The sequence below is a fragment of the Scyliorhinus torazame genome, chromosome 17, assembly GCF_047496885.1.
Source record: "Scyliorhinus torazame isolate Kashiwa2021f chromosome 17, sScyTor2.1, whole genome shotgun sequence".
Lineage (NCBI taxonomy): Eukaryota > Metazoa > Chordata > Chondrichthyes > Carcharhiniformes > Scyliorhinidae > Scyliorhinus > Scyliorhinus torazame.
Genome location: NC_092723.1, coordinates 182,195,122 through 182,210,290, shown reverse-complemented (window position 1 = coordinate 182,210,290; position 15,169 = coordinate 182,195,122). Strand labels below are relative to the sequence as shown.

Below are 15,169 nucleotides of genomic sequence, written 5' to 3'. Positions count from 1 at the left end.
GTTGGTTAGTTTTGTTGCAGTGTTTGCTGCGCTCAAGGACCACACTCTGTGGATAATACGAGTCCTTCCACAGTTACTCGTGTCAGCGTCCTTCGTGGCATCTGCTGTTTCCTTGAGCGTGCCGTCACTGAGTTCGCGGCGCTCCCCGTCTGGAGTCATGTCCGGCTTACGTGAATCAGCTTTGGCTTGTCGATGCTCCCCGTCTGGAGTCTGGTCTGTTTCACCTGAGTCAGTTTTGGCTTGTCGATGCTCCCCGTCTGGAGCCCTTTCTGGTTCACCTGAATCAGCTTTGGTTTCTTGACGCTGTCCGTCCGGAGTCACTGCAGGTTCACTTGAGCCAGCTGAGATTTCTTGATGCTCCCCGTCCGGAGTCATTTCAGGTTCACTTGAATCTTCTGAAGTTTTGTGATGCTCCTCATCCGCAGTCAAAACATTCAGGAATGCATTTGCTTGTGGAGAGGCTCGAGCGAATGAGGTTTGAAGTAACATGGTGTCACCGGAGTCACCAGTAGTCTCACTGTGATTGTCGAGTGCCTCTGTACACACTAGCTGAGGTCTGTCACATTGCATATCTTGTATGGGAAGTGGGATGCCGTCGTCACTTGTCTCACAGACAGTGGGTAGAGCCTCAGTGTCTTCTCGTCGTTCACTTGAGCTGGGTAGACTGTCAGTCTTCTTCTGGTGGCTAGAACAATCTGGGTGGACTGTCATAGTCGCTTTGTTGTTCATCTGAGTGTGGCAGACCTGCATCGTCTGCTTCTGGTTGCTCAGAGGAGGTTGCTAGACCCTCATGGTCTTGTTCATGCAAGGACTGTGCACTGGAGTCATGCGTTGCTTCTATCGTGGAGGCTGTCCACGAGCTCGCTTACCGTTTTCTGTTGGTTTGTTTGTGTTTTCCTCGCAGTATTGTTCGAATTTGTCCAAGACTGCCTGGAAGTCGCTCCTGTTTTGCCTTTTGGAGAACTTGAATGTTTTGAAGATTTCTTCTGCTCTGGCACCCGCGATGGTGAGCAGAAGCTCTGTCTTTTCAGCATCGGCCACGTCTTGTAGGTCGGCTGCTACCAGTAAGATCTCAAACCTTTGCCTGAATGCACGCCAGTTGGCACTGAGATTACCGTGGCACCTGAGCCACTGTGGAACCGGAATCTCGATCATCTTGCCTGGGTGCTGCTGCTGGTTGTCACTGTTTGCTGAGTTGTAACTATATGGATTTAAACAGTTACTCACTGGTACCATGTTTTGTTATGCTCTTGACGTAGCGTAAGCTGCTTCCTTGATGTGCACTCTGACAAAGGAAGGTTCAGACTTGGAGATAGCTTTAACACATTTATTACTGTTAACAATTCTCCTACTTGGATTCGACTCTACTGTTAATCCTTCTATAGCTACTCAGACTGACAAACCAGTCTGTTACAATCCACGTGGCGGGTGTGATGTTCAATCAACCCTGTGCCTGTACTCACTTGAGTGTCTCCACTGGAAAGAGACTGAGCATGTGTGCTGTGTCCTTTTATATGGGTTGGTGCAATGCCCTCCTGTGGTAGTGTCACCTCTATGTGTATCTTGAATGTCCATTGGTCGTGTCCTATCTTACTGACCTATTGGTTGAATGTCTGTGTGTCATGTCTCTGGTGCTCCCTCTAGTGTCTAGCTAGGTGTAGTGTATGTACATTAACCCTTTGTGTACTTACAGTGATGTATATCACCACATCCACCATCTCCACCTCGGCCCCGTTGATGCTGACAGGGGTGTGTGCGATACTTTGCCGATGACCAGCTCTTTAGTTTTGCTGGCATTGAGGGAGAGATTGTTGTCGAGACACCACTCCACTAGGTGAGGAGCTGGCATTTTAGCTGTTCACCGCGCAACCTTATTTTAATGGAATGTGGTTTTTGTTACTGAAAAATCAAAAATGTAACAACTGAGAATTCTGTGATCTGATGAGCGAAGTAAAGGGACTTTAGCACTATGATACAAGATCTTACTACAATAGACAGGCTGTCAGTGAGTGCCAAACACTGTCTGTGGATGTTTCAGTTTAATTAGATAAAGTTATTGAAAGAAATTGGCAAGGTTTCCTCCAGAAGGAAATTCTACATTTAAAAATTGGACTCAATATTGAAAAACCTTTTTGCCTTGCTGAAAATAAAATGTTTATTTCACACTTTTTCCTCAAAAATCTACAATGATTTTGTGTCCCTTGGTTGAACTTTATTACAAAGGTAATGCAAAATTGATCTATCTGGCAGAAAACCAGATCAAGATGGTGAAAAGAGAGTAAAACTAATGAGTTGATGTGAAAGTCAGCATTTTCGACAATGTGTGAGATAGTTTGGCAGCGTCTTCTCCGGGTTTGTCAAAATCTAAATCCACTGCTGCACTGTCATTCTGAGCGCTGGTTTCTGTCCTTGAAACCACTTCAAAACCAAAATATGCTGCATAGCAACCACTAATAAAAACTGCTCATGCTCCAACAAGATGTTTTTCTAATGTTGCTGGAAAATAATGAGGGCGTTGCATAATTGAAATATAGATTTGGATGACTTGAGCAAATTTGATACTACAGCACCCACCATTAACACATCCGCACTACTCCCAGGCAACAGCCTATGCAAATGGTACTAGCCAATTATCATTACCATTGGTGTCGGTTACAAAGGTGCTGATTATAACATATTAAACATGCCAGCTATTTTGGGCAATTCAATAAGCTTTTTGCACTTTGTTAAAGTGCAATTAATTACTGTTAACTACTCACCTGAGGAGCTGAGTGCTTCAGTGCTGTGCTGCCTCTAGATATCAGAAGCATAGTGAAATATTGGCTGAGTTATGGGATTACATGTATTTGCTGGCCATTCCTCAGATCGTAAAATTAATTCAGTCCCTCCTATGTGAAAATCACCTGGGTTAAATTGCTCTTCTGATTGACACTTTTGAAAAGGTCACAGTGCCTGTTGTTAGTAGTTGGTTTCTTTGGTGGTCAGTGCAGTAAACGGAGATCTCCATTGCAGTCGTTCTCAAGTTGGTGTCTGCGGAACCCTGGGGGCCTGCTGAGACCTTCCATGGGTCTGCGATGCAGGGCCAGCCTTGCAGGGTGAGCAATACACTTGTGTCCACAGTCAGGGGTAAGTGTGCTGTGGCCAGAGGCATGCTCTGCTATCTTGTATTCCTGCCTTCTCCTTGTTTTGCTCCCCGTGAGCATCTGGTTTCTCCCTACTGTCCCCATGCTGCTTCTTTCCTCGTGCTACATCCAGCATGCTCCCTGCTCCCTTAATTTTCACTGTGCTCGGCACTCCTTGGGCTCCTCTCTCCTGACTCCTGCTGTCTCTGCTCCTGCCAATGATAAACAGTCTATGTAGTGAGAAAGCAGGGACAATTGTGGTGTTTTTTGTGATTTTGTTGTCAGTACAGGTATTGTAGTGTTCACAAACATCACAGAAGCTAAGTTCATTAACAAAGTTATCTTTTATTTACACTACTTATTACTCCTATAGCGTTTTCAGTTTCCCCCCCCCCCCCCATAAATTTAGAGTACCCAATTCATTTCTTCCAGTTAAGGGGCAATTTAGCGTGGCCAATCCACCTACCTTGCACATTTTTGGGTTGTGGGGGCGAAACCCACGCAAACACGGGGAGAATGCGCAAACTCCACAGACAGTGACCCAGAGCCAGGATCGAACCTGGGACCTCGGCGCCGTGAGGCCGCCATGCTAACCACTGCGCCACCATGCTTCCCCTCACTTACTCCTATAGTAAACAATAATCTAGTACTCTACAGTCTACACTCTATTAACACTAGTCTCTACACTCTATCTATAACTGTACTCTAGACCTCTCCTCTGCATTCTCTCTAACTCTCACCCAGATGTCTGTGAGTCAGTGCTTTATACAGTTTTGCATCTAGATCCTTCTAGTGGTTAATTATGATATGACATTTACCCTTTGTATTCTGAACATTTCCCATAATGTCAGAACAATCTCACTTTTATCTGCAGGTAAATATTTGTTTTCTTAAATGCATCATTAAAATACTCCCAGCACTTTCATGTTCTGAATATTATACAGCTATCATTTAGATGAAGGTCCGTGATTATTAATCCATTTGAGAAAGGGGTCTTTCATGTTTCAAAGTCAATGTCTTATCGGAGCTACTTTGGATTTGATAAGGGTTGTCCTCCTAAGGAAAGAAACCTAGACCAGATTTTGGTACAGTGAGTAAATGTCTCTTAAAGGATTGAAATTAGCCATGAGGTCATGTTGCAGCTGTACAAAACTCTGGTGCGGCCATATTTGGAGTATTGCATGCAATTCTGGTCGCCGCATTATAGGAAGGATGTGGAAGCATTGGAAAGAATGCAGAGGAGATTTACCAGAATGTTGCCTGGTATGGAGGGAAGATCTTATGAGGAAAGGCTGAGGGATTTAAGGCTGTTTTCGTTAGAGAGAAGAAGGTTAAGAGGTGACTTAATTGAGGCATACAAGATGATCAGAGGATTGGATAGGGTGGACAGTGAGAGCCTTTTTCCTCGGATGGTGATGTGTAGCACGAGGGGACATACCTTTAAATTGAGGGGAGATAGACCTTCAAATTGAGGGGAGATAGATATAAGACAGATGTCAGAGGTAGGTTCTTTACTCAGAGAGTAGTAAGGGCGTGGAATGCCCTGCCTGCAACAGTAGTGGACTCGCCAACACTAAGGACATTCAAATGGTCATTGGATAGACATATGGACAATAAGGGAATAGTGTAGATGGGCTTTAGATTGGTTTCACAGGTCGGCGCAACATCGAGGGCCGAAGGGCCTGTACTGTGCTGTTATGTTCTATGATATATTGTGCTCTTATTGTACACTGCTTATACAGTGGGCAGATGACAACTTTGCCTCCTATAAGTAATGGAGACTGCAAATAGCATAAATCAGCTGATCCATGAACTGTATGCAAATTTACCCCTTGTGCAAATCAAATTATTGAACAACAAGAATCTGGCAGTTGTTTCAATGAGTAGTTTCAGAACACATTCTTTGTAGAATCATATTTGGGACAAAGCGGAATGTCTCTTGGGTACGCTATCAGCCTGCTGTATTTATATGTGCTGTACCTGAAATTAGTTTGTTTTCCCCCCCCACTACCCCCACACCTTGTGTCCAGACCAATTGATTGCTGGTTAGTAAATTGCTAGGCTGATCCACATATTGTGCATGTTCTTCCTCAAAAATTTGGTTTTCACTTCCCTGATATGCATTTGATAGAATTTTTGTGCCTGCATTACAAATAAGTGATCCTTCGATGCTGATTTTAACTACATCTGCCCATTAATGTCAACCGGATGACTTTACACTTCAAAGGTTCTTCACAGGCCAAGGTCCCTAAAGCAGCGATGAGATAAATGAACAGATTATCTGCTTCTGGGCTGTTGGTGGAAGAATAAATGTTGGTCACTTCCCTGCTCTTATTCGAAAAGTGCCACTACATCTTTTGGGTCTGAGAGGGCAGGTTTAATCACCCACCTGAAAGACAGCAGCACTGACAATACAGCACTCCTTTCGGCATTGCTGTCAGCCTAGATTTGGTGCCCAAATCTCTGGAGTGGGGCTGAGTGCTACCACTGAGCCAAAGCTGATGGACAAAGTAGCTGTTGTTATGGAGTCACTGCACAAAGCTCTCTGTGCCAATATGATTAAAGATATATTCAGCTTTTAAAAAAACAACTCCGTATAAAATTATTTATTGAAACAAAAAGTTTATATATTTAGACGCAGTACTGTTCACCTTTTTTATCTGACGCTGCTTTCATTGGACACTGTTGATAGTGAGAAATCACATTGACACCAATGTGCTTGCTATAAATGATGGGGGACTATAATAGCAGAAATGAGTTTACGTATGAAAAGTGGGTAAAGTAAAATGAAAAAATAATTATATGGTACACTGGGACTGATCTTGTGGGTTGTTTGGGGGCATTGGAAGCAGACTGAACCCCAGAGATGGATTTCATGTTGGTCCTCATTTTGGGTGATGCTGGAAGCACTTTTTAATTGGCTCAAGGACAGGTGAGATTGGAAACAATTCAGCCCTTTAAAAGGTTCAAGAGGCAGGTGCAATTAGTTTCTGGGAGGAAATTTTTATTTTTTTTAAAGATTCTAGACCATGGTTTTAATTTGGACACTTTTGGATAGTGTAAGTTTCCAATTGGCATGTCAGTGGTCATGTTAACATAAATGTTCTGTCCCACGCATGCGAGTTTGTGCTGAGGTAGGTGTAAATAGGCAGCCTTTGTGGTGGAAAGGATATTGAATCGGAAGCTCAGCTCCGGGTCAAGTTGGATGCTGACGCTCAGAACAGCCAGGCTCAGACTGAGGTGAACATAGAACATAGAACATTACAGCGCAGTACAGGCCCTTCAGCCCTCGATGTTGCGCCGACCTGTGAAACCACTCTAAAGCCCATCTACACTATTCCCTTATCGTCCATGTGCCTATCCAATGACCATTTGAATGCCCTTAGTGTTGGCAAGTCCACTACTGTTGCAGGCAGGGCATTCCACGCCCTTACTACTCTGAGTAAAGAACCTACCTCTGACATCTGTCCTATATCTATCTCCCCTCAATTTAAAGCTATGTCCCCTCGCGCTAGACATCACCATCCGAGGTAAAAGGCTCTCACTATCCAATCCTCTGATTATCTTGAATGCCTCAATTAAGTCACCTCTTAACCTTCTTCTCTCTAACGAAAACAGCCTCATGTCCCTCAACCTTTCCTCATAAGATCTTCCCTCCATACCAGGCAACATTCTGGTAAATAATCTCTGCACCCTTTCCAATACTTCCACATCCTTCCTATAATGCAGCGACCAGAATTGCACGCAATACTCCAAACGTGGCCGCACCAGAGTTTTGTACAGCTGCAACATGACCTCATGGCTCCGAAACTCAATCCCTCTGCCAATAAAAGCTAACACACCGTACGCCTTCTTAACAACCCTCTCAACCTGGGTGGCAACTTTCAGGGAACTATGTACGTGGACACCGCGATATCTCTTCTCATCCACACTGCCAAAAATCTTACCATTAGCCCAGTACTCTCTTCCTGTTATTCCTTCCAAAATGAATCACCTCACACTTTTCTGCATTTTCTGCAGAGAGACCTAAGCCAGGTATGAGGATAGAATCAGTGGTGGTGAACTGAAGTTGTGCCAAGGACCAAAGACGATGACTTTGGCCTTCCTAGCGGTTTAATTGACAGAAATTGAGGTTCATCCTGAACTGGATGTAAGACAAATGGCCTGACAACACAGCAATGAAGGAGTCAAGAGTGATGGCGATGAGGTAGAACTAGGCACTGTAAGTATCCAAAGACAGATCTTTGGGGTCCCCTGAGGTAATAATGCAGGGATGGGAAGAGAAACCATCGCAGGAGAGTTTTGTCTATGACTGGATAGGTAAGAGTGGAACTGGATGAAGGCAGTCCAATTTGGCTGAATATTACAGCGAGACCTTGGAGGACTATAGAATTGGGTCAAAAGCAGGGTTCGAGAAGGATGTGGAAGGATATTTTGCAGTTGTAGAGGATGACATTTTTGATTTTTTTTTTTTAACGAGGGCTATTTCAGTGCTGTTCAAACTTGGGAAAGATGGGCATGAATTTGGAAGCTGGCAACAGGTTCAGGAATTTTTAAGAGGGAAGGAAGGCTAGAGATGGGACAGTTGAGTGCAAGGTCCAAGGGGTCTCGAGTGAGTATTTTGAGGGAGGGTGATGATAGCGGATTTGAATGATGGAGGACATTAATTGAAGGGAGGAAACCATTTGCTAGCATGGAGACCTGAAAGGGCAACGTGGTAGTCAACAGGGTAGTGGGAACAGGAGGTGGATCTCATGCAGCTGAGCCCAAGAAGAACATTAGGGAAGCTAAGAGAGCGTTGAGAAAGATGTGAGTTCAGGGTTACAGTAGGAAGGAACCTTGGGAAAAGCTTGACATGGTTAACAAAGGAAGTGATGTGGCAGAGACGGCCTCAATTGGTGACGGAAGTTCATTAGCGCTTCGCACTTTGGAGGAGGTGGGGAGAAGGATTTAAGGAGATGCTTGAAAGTGGTAGGAGTGAAAAAGCTACATCGTTATCTTCGTATTCCAGGCTGATTCTGATGTCGTTCAGAAAAGGTTTCCTCCCACAGCCCAAAGATGTGCAGATTAGGTGGATTGGCCATGCTAAATTGCCCTTAGTGTCCAAAAAAGATTAGGTGGGGCTACTGAGTTACGGGGATCGGGTGGAGGCATTGGCTTGGGGGAGGGTGCTCTTTCCAAGGGCCGGTGCAGACTCGATGGATCAATTGGCCTCCTTCTGCACTGTAAATTCTATGATTCTAAGAAATCTGGAACTGAAGGTCCATTTAATTCACTAATTTCCTTTAGAAAACCTGACATCCTTACTCGTCTGACCTACATGAAAATGAAAAAATATGAAAATCACAAGTAGGCTTCAAATGAAGTTACTATGAAAAGCCCCTAGTCGCCACATTCCGGCGCCTGTTCGGGGAGGCTGGTACGGGAATTGAACCGTGCTGCTGGCATGTGACTCCAGACCCAAGGCAATGTGATTAACTCTCAACTGCCGTCTGAAATGGGCAAGCAAGTCACTCAGTTCAAGGGCAATTATGGATGGACAACAAATGCTGGCCTTTGGAGTTTACGTTGGAGCTGATTTTTTTATGGCTTAGAGAAGAGCACAAATTGTCTTTATTGTCCTTTACAAGGTAAATAATTTTGGACAGGTCAAACCTTATATAACTTAACTGGTACAATGTCATGAAATGAAAATCGCTTATTGTCACAAGTAGGCTTCAAACAAAATTACTGTGAAAAGCCCCTAGTCGCCACATTCCGGCGCCTTTTCGGGGAGGCTGGTACGAGAATTGAACCGTGCTGCTGGCTGCCTTGGTCTGCTTCCAAAGCCAGCGATTTAGCCCTGTGCTAAACCAGCCCCAGTCAGTGTGACAAGTAATAGGCTTTTATCTGCTGGACACGGGCAAATGGGGGATTTAGCTGTAATTTGCTAAATTATTGTGTGTGGGTGCTTCAAACCTTCGTTAACAATGAAAAAATAACCAGTAGCATTTGTAAAGAGTTCAGCAATAGAGTTTAAAATAAACTAGATGAGATCATATGTCATGAGGTAACACACCTTGTTGTACATTGATTTCTACATATTGATCAATATGGACCCATCCAGATGTGAGTTGTCATTTGCTGTGCACAAATGGTTTGCTCTGAAACTCTACTTCAAAATTAGATCATGTATTAATCACATCTCCTGAGGATGTGAAAGGTGTTATATAAATGCAAGTCATTTAATCTCTTTCCATATATTTTCTTGTTGTGTATCCAATGCCAATATGATCTTTAATCATTTTGGAATCCAGTTTTGGCCATAAAAAACATTAAAAACTGAGTCCTGTTGCTAACAGCACGGATTATTTTCTCATATGAAAACAAGTGGCTGGTTTGGCACACTGGGCTAAATCGCTGGCTTTTAAAGCAGACCAAGGCAGGCTAGCAGCACGGTTCAATTCCCGTACCAGCCTCCCCGAACAGGCGCCGGAATGTGGCGACTAGGAGCTTTTCACAGTAACTTCATTGAAGCCTACTTGTGACGATAAGCAATTTTCATTTCAATCTAGCGTGCAAAGGAATATACATTTAAAAAAACAATCCGCTTTATTTTATGTGCAAGTTGCATGTGCACCATAAATTGGAAGCAGATCGGGTCTATCCATTCATCTGTATGATAAACAAGCATTCCAACACACAAAATGAACCTCACGCAACAGATAATGTTTCTTGAAAATTAATAACATTCAACCTGATGAATAATATGCCAATTCTTCTCACCCTTTCAGGGTCAGTCCATCAGTTTGTGAGTCAATATGGATCAACAGACGGCTCCTGCTATCTTACTCGGTGTGATGGATCATATACAAGTATCTGAATTGGAAGATTCAGTGTTACAGAGCTTAATCACTCCAAGCCCTCGAAGTGAAATGTTTGCCCATGAATTCCAAGAGCTTACACTGCAGCCAAATCCGCACCTACCTCCTTTGAACGAGAGGAAGAATGGTGAGTATTGTAACAGAGCCAAACAACCACAGTTGCCTGTATCTGGAAGAGTGAAGATAATATCGATAAATCCTTATTGAGGTTGTCAAGTAATATTTATGACACTTGAGGTTTTTACAGAACAGTGATTGTGCTGTTACCATAGTCCCCGTTGCAGTTCAGAAACCTATCTGTTGCTGTCTTCCTCCTCCTCCCACACCCTTCCATAAATTCTCCAGTTACTAAGTAAATATATGTCGTGCAAATAAGGATCATGTTAGACACGGGTAAAGAAAAGCATTTTGTTGAAGTATGATTTTCTGCTAAACTGCCCAGTTCTCATGCATCGATAAGTTTGCACAGGAGATATTTGAATACTTGTGATCAGGAGAATATTTGGCATTTTCAGGCTTCAAAATTATATATTTATACATATATATGTAAGTACACGAGCAGGAGTAGGCCAATCGGCCACTCGAGCCTGCTCCTCCATTCAATAATATCATGGCTGATCTAATTTTAACCTCATCTATACATTATATTCTACTCCCGATAACCTCCCTGGCTTATCAACAATCTATCTCACTCTGCCTTAAACGCATTCAAAGACTCTGATTCCTCTAACCCTTGGGGGAAAGAGATTTTCAAAGACTCTCAATCCTCTCAGAGAAAAAAATTCTCCTCCTCTCGCTTTGGGCGGGATTCTCCGACCCCCCGCCGGGTCGGAGAATCGCCGGGGGCTGGCGTGAATCCCGCCTCTGCCGGTTGCCGAATTTCCCCCCCCCCCCGGGGCACGGGGCAATCTAGCCCAGGGGGGTACCTCCACGGTGGCCTGGCCCGCGATCGGGGCGCTCCGATCCGTGGGGGGCACTCTTTTCCTTCTGCCTCGGCCACAGTCTTCACCATGGCCGACGCGGAAGAGACCCCCCCCCCACTGCGCATGCGCGGGGTTGACGTCAGCAGCCGCTGACGCTCCCGTGCATGCGCGGACCTCCGCCGACCGGCGGAGTCCTTTCGGCCCCAGCTGGCGTGACGCCAAAGGCCTTTCCCGCCGGCCGACGGCGCGCCAACCACTCGGGCACGTGTCTAGCCCCTCAAGGTGAGGGCTTGGCCCCTAAAGGTGCAGAGAAATCCGCACCTTTGGGGCAGCCCGACGCCGGAGTGGTTCCCGCCACTCCCTCCCGCCGGGACCCCCCCGCCCCGCCGGGTAGGGGAGAATCCCGGCCTTTGTCTTAAATGGGTGATGGCTTATTTTTAAACAGTGACCATCTAGTTCTAGATTCTCCCACAAGAGGAGACATCCTCTCCACATCCACCCTGTCAGGATCTTGTATGTTTCAATCAAGTTACCCTCTCCTCTTCTGAACTCCAGTGAATACAAGCCTAACGTATCCAAACTTCCCTCGTAAGATATAACTCTCATTCCAGATATTAATCTAGCAAACCTTCTCTGAACTACCATCCAATTCATTTATATTCTTCCTTAAATAAAGAGATCACTACTCTACACAGTACTCCAGATTGGTCTCAACAATTCCCTGTATAACTCAAATATAACTTCCCTACTTTTGTATTCTATTCCCCTTGCAATAATTTATTACATTCTGTTAGCTTTCCTAATTATTTGCTGTACCTCCATACTAATCGTCTGCAATTCACCTGCTAGGGCAACCAGATCCCTCTGCATCTCCGAGCTCTGCAATCACTCGCCATTCAGGTAATATGCTTTTTATTTGTCCTGCCAAAATGGACAATTTCACGTTTTCCCACTTTGTTCTCCATTTGACAGACCTTTGCCCACTCACTTAACCTATCTATATCCCTTTATAGCCTCCTTACGCCCTCCTCACAACCTACTTTCCTACCTATCTTTGTGTCATCAACAAATTTAGCAACCTTCCCTTCATTTTTATAAATTGTCAAAGTGTAGGCCCTAGCACTGATCCCTGTGGCACACCCCTCATTATATCTAGCCAACCAAAAAATGACCCTTTTATGAACACACTCCATTTGTGGTGGGTGGCACGGCAGCAGCACAGTGGGCGGCACGGCAGCGGCACGGCAGCGGCACGGCAGCAGCACAGTGGGCAGCACAGTGGGCAGCACAGTGGGCAGCACAGTGGGCAGCACAGTGGGCGGCACGGCAGCAGCACAGTGGGTGGCACGGCAGCAGCACAGTGGGCAGCACGGCAGCAGCACAGTGGGCAGCACGGCAGCAGCACAGTGGGCAGCACGGCAGCAGCACAGTGGGCAGCACGGCAGCAGCACAGTGGGCGGCACGGCAGCAGCACAGTGGGCAGCACGGGAGCAGCACAGTGGGCAGCACGGCAGCAGCACAGTGGGCAGCACAGTGGGCAGCACAGTGGGCAGCACAGTGGGCAGCACAGTGGGCAGCACAGTGGGCAGCACAGTGGGCAGCACAGTGGGCAGCACAGTGGGCAGCACAGTGGGCAGCACAGTGGGCAGCACAGTGGGCAGCACGGCAGCAGCACAGTGGGCAGCACGGCAGCAGCACAGTGGGCGGCACGGCAGCAGCACAGTGGGCGGCACGGCAGCAGCACAGTGGGCGGCACGGCAGCAGCACAGTGGGCCGCACGGCAGCACACGGTGGGCGGCACGGCAGCAGCACAGTGGGCGGCACGGCAGCAGCACAGTGGGCGGCACGGCAGCAGCACAGTGGGCGGCACGGCAGCAGCACAGTGGGCGGCACGGCAGCAGCACAGTGGGTGGCACGGCAGCAGCACAGTGGGCCGCACGGCAGCACACGGTGGGCGGCACGGCAGCAGCACAGTGGGCCGCATGGCAGCAGCACAGTGGGCGGCACGGCAGCAGCACAGTGGGTGGCACGGCAGCAGCACAGTGGGCCGCACGGCAGCAGCACAGTGGGCCGCACGGCAGCAGCACAGTGGGCGGCACGGCAGCAGCACAGTGGGCGGCACGGCAGCAGCACACGGTGGGTGGCACGGCAGCAGCACAGTGGGCAGCACGGCAGCAGCACACGGTGGGTGGCACGGCAGCAGCACAGTGGGCGGCACGGCAGCAGCACAGTGGGCGGCACGGCAGCAGCACAGTGGGCCGCACGGCAGCAGCACAGTGGGCAGCACAGTGGGCGGCACGGCGGCAGCACGGCAGCCGCACAGTGGGCCGCACAGTGGGCCGCACAGTGGGCCGCACAGTGGGCCGCACAGTGGGCAGCACAGTGGGCAGCACGGCAGCAGCACAGTGGGCCGCACGGCAGCAGCACAGTGGGCCGCACGGCAGCAGCACAGTGGGCAGCACAGTGGGCGGCACGGCAGCAGCACAGTGGGTGGCACGGCAGCAGCACAGTGGGCCGCACGGCAGCAGCACAGTGGGCCGCACGGCAGCAGCACAGTGGGCCGCACAGTGGGCCGCACGGCAGCAGCACAGTGGGCCGCACGGCAGCAGCACAGTGGGCGGCACGGCAGCAGCACAGTGGGCCGCACGGCAGCAGCACAGTGGGCCGCACGGCAGCAGCACAGTGGGCCGCACGGCAGCAGCACAGTGGGCCGCACGGCAGCAGCACAGTGGGCCGCACGGCAGCAGCACAGTGGGCAGCACAGTGGGCAGCACAGTGGGCAGCACAGTGGGCAGCACGGCAGCAGCACAGTGGGCAGCACAGTGGGCCGCACGGCGGCAGCACAGTGGGCCGCACGGCAGCAGCACGGCAGCAGCATGGCAGCACACGGTGGGTGGCACGGCAGCAGCACAGTGGGCAGCACGGCAGCAGCACAGTGGGCAGCACAGTAGCAGCACAGTGGGCCGCACGGCAGCAGCACGGCAGCAGCATGGCAGCACACGGTGGGTGGCACGGCAGCAGCACAGTGGGCAGCACGGCAGCAGCACAGTGGGCGGCACGGCAGCAGCACAGTGGGCAGCACGGCAGCAGCACAGTGGGCGGCACAGTTGCTTCACAGCTCCAGGGTCCCAGGTTCGATTCCTGGCTTGGGTCACTGCCTGTGTGGAGGTTGCACATTCTCAGTGTCTGCGTGGCTTTCCTCCGGCTGCTCTGGTTTCTTCCCACAGTCTAAAGATTTTCAGGTTTGGTGGATTGGCCATGCTAAATTGCCCTTAGTGTCCAAAAAGGTTAGATGGGGTTACGGGGATAGGGTGGAGATGTGGGCTTAGATTGGGTGATCTTTCCATGGGCCGGTGCAGACTAGATGGGCCCAATGACCTCCTTCTGCACTGTAAATTCTATGATCTAATCTATGATTTCCTGGTAGCTAGCCATTCTTTACATGCCAACACGTTACCCCCACCCCAACTACAACAAGCTTTAATTTTCCGCAATAACCTTTGAATTTTGTTTCAGTGTCCGATTGATTCTGGGAATTTAGAGCTGATACAGCTTTAAGGAAACTTGTATACATTTACCAAAATTCTGTAGACATCTGGGAATAATAACTTGATTACTGTTGGTGATTATTTCTGCTGCCAAGTCAATAATTCAATTTAAAGTGTGGTGCTGTGTGCAAAACAAAATGCAAAGGTTGCATGATTTCATTAAAATAACAGTGTAAGATTACAGCCTCATGATCACAAGCTAAAAGAAGGTGCAGACTTTGATGAACCTTGCACTCAATGACATGTATCATTGCAATTGTAAAATGCAAAATTGGTCAAATTGCATTGACCAGAGCCACCAGAGATGTGTCTTTAATGCGAGTTACAGATGCCAATCCGATGTTCTGTCACAAAGAGAATGAGGGTATTTTCAAATGAATATTCTCCGATGTTATGTTTATGCAACATTGGAGCTGTTTTCTTATAAAGGATTGCTGCTTTATTGAAAGACACTCAATTCAACTAATTATAGGCATGTGGATTTCTGAACATTGAGTTGCAGATCTGAACACCCGCTATTTAACAGGCTCTCACCATTCTTGGTGGATTCGCCACCCTTTAAACAGTCGGGTTATTTTCCTTTTACAGTATAAAATCCTGCATGATGTATAGTGAACTGGCTATCTCCTACCAGCAGCCGAATTTCATCCTCTGTTGGTTTCTTGAAGAAAAGTTTGCATTTTTAATGAAGCATGTTCAGATGATTCAGCATT

The 15,169-nt window shown here is 47.7% G+C and overlaps 1 protein-coding gene across 10 annotated transcripts in view; it reads left to right on the top strand.

The window, feature by feature from the left end:
* mrtfba (myocardin related transcription factor Ba) overlaps positions 1-15,169 on the top strand; it is a 324,052-nt gene that overhangs the window by 131,708 nt on the left and 177,175 nt on the right. For 8 of the 10 annotated variants that reach the window (XM_072481794.1, XM_072481797.1, XM_072481800.1 and 5 more), the window contains 2 exons: positions 9,896-10,112; positions 11,758-11,808. In XM_072481794.1, the coding sequence (XP_072337895.1) occupies positions 9,923-10,112; positions 11,758-11,808 (241 nt within the window). In that variant the 5' untranslated portion in view covers positions 9,896-9,922. The remainder of the gene's footprint in view (positions 1-9,895; positions 10,113-11,757; positions 11,809-15,169) is intronic. The other 2 variants (XM_072481799.1, XM_072481798.1) reach the window with 1 other exon arrangement.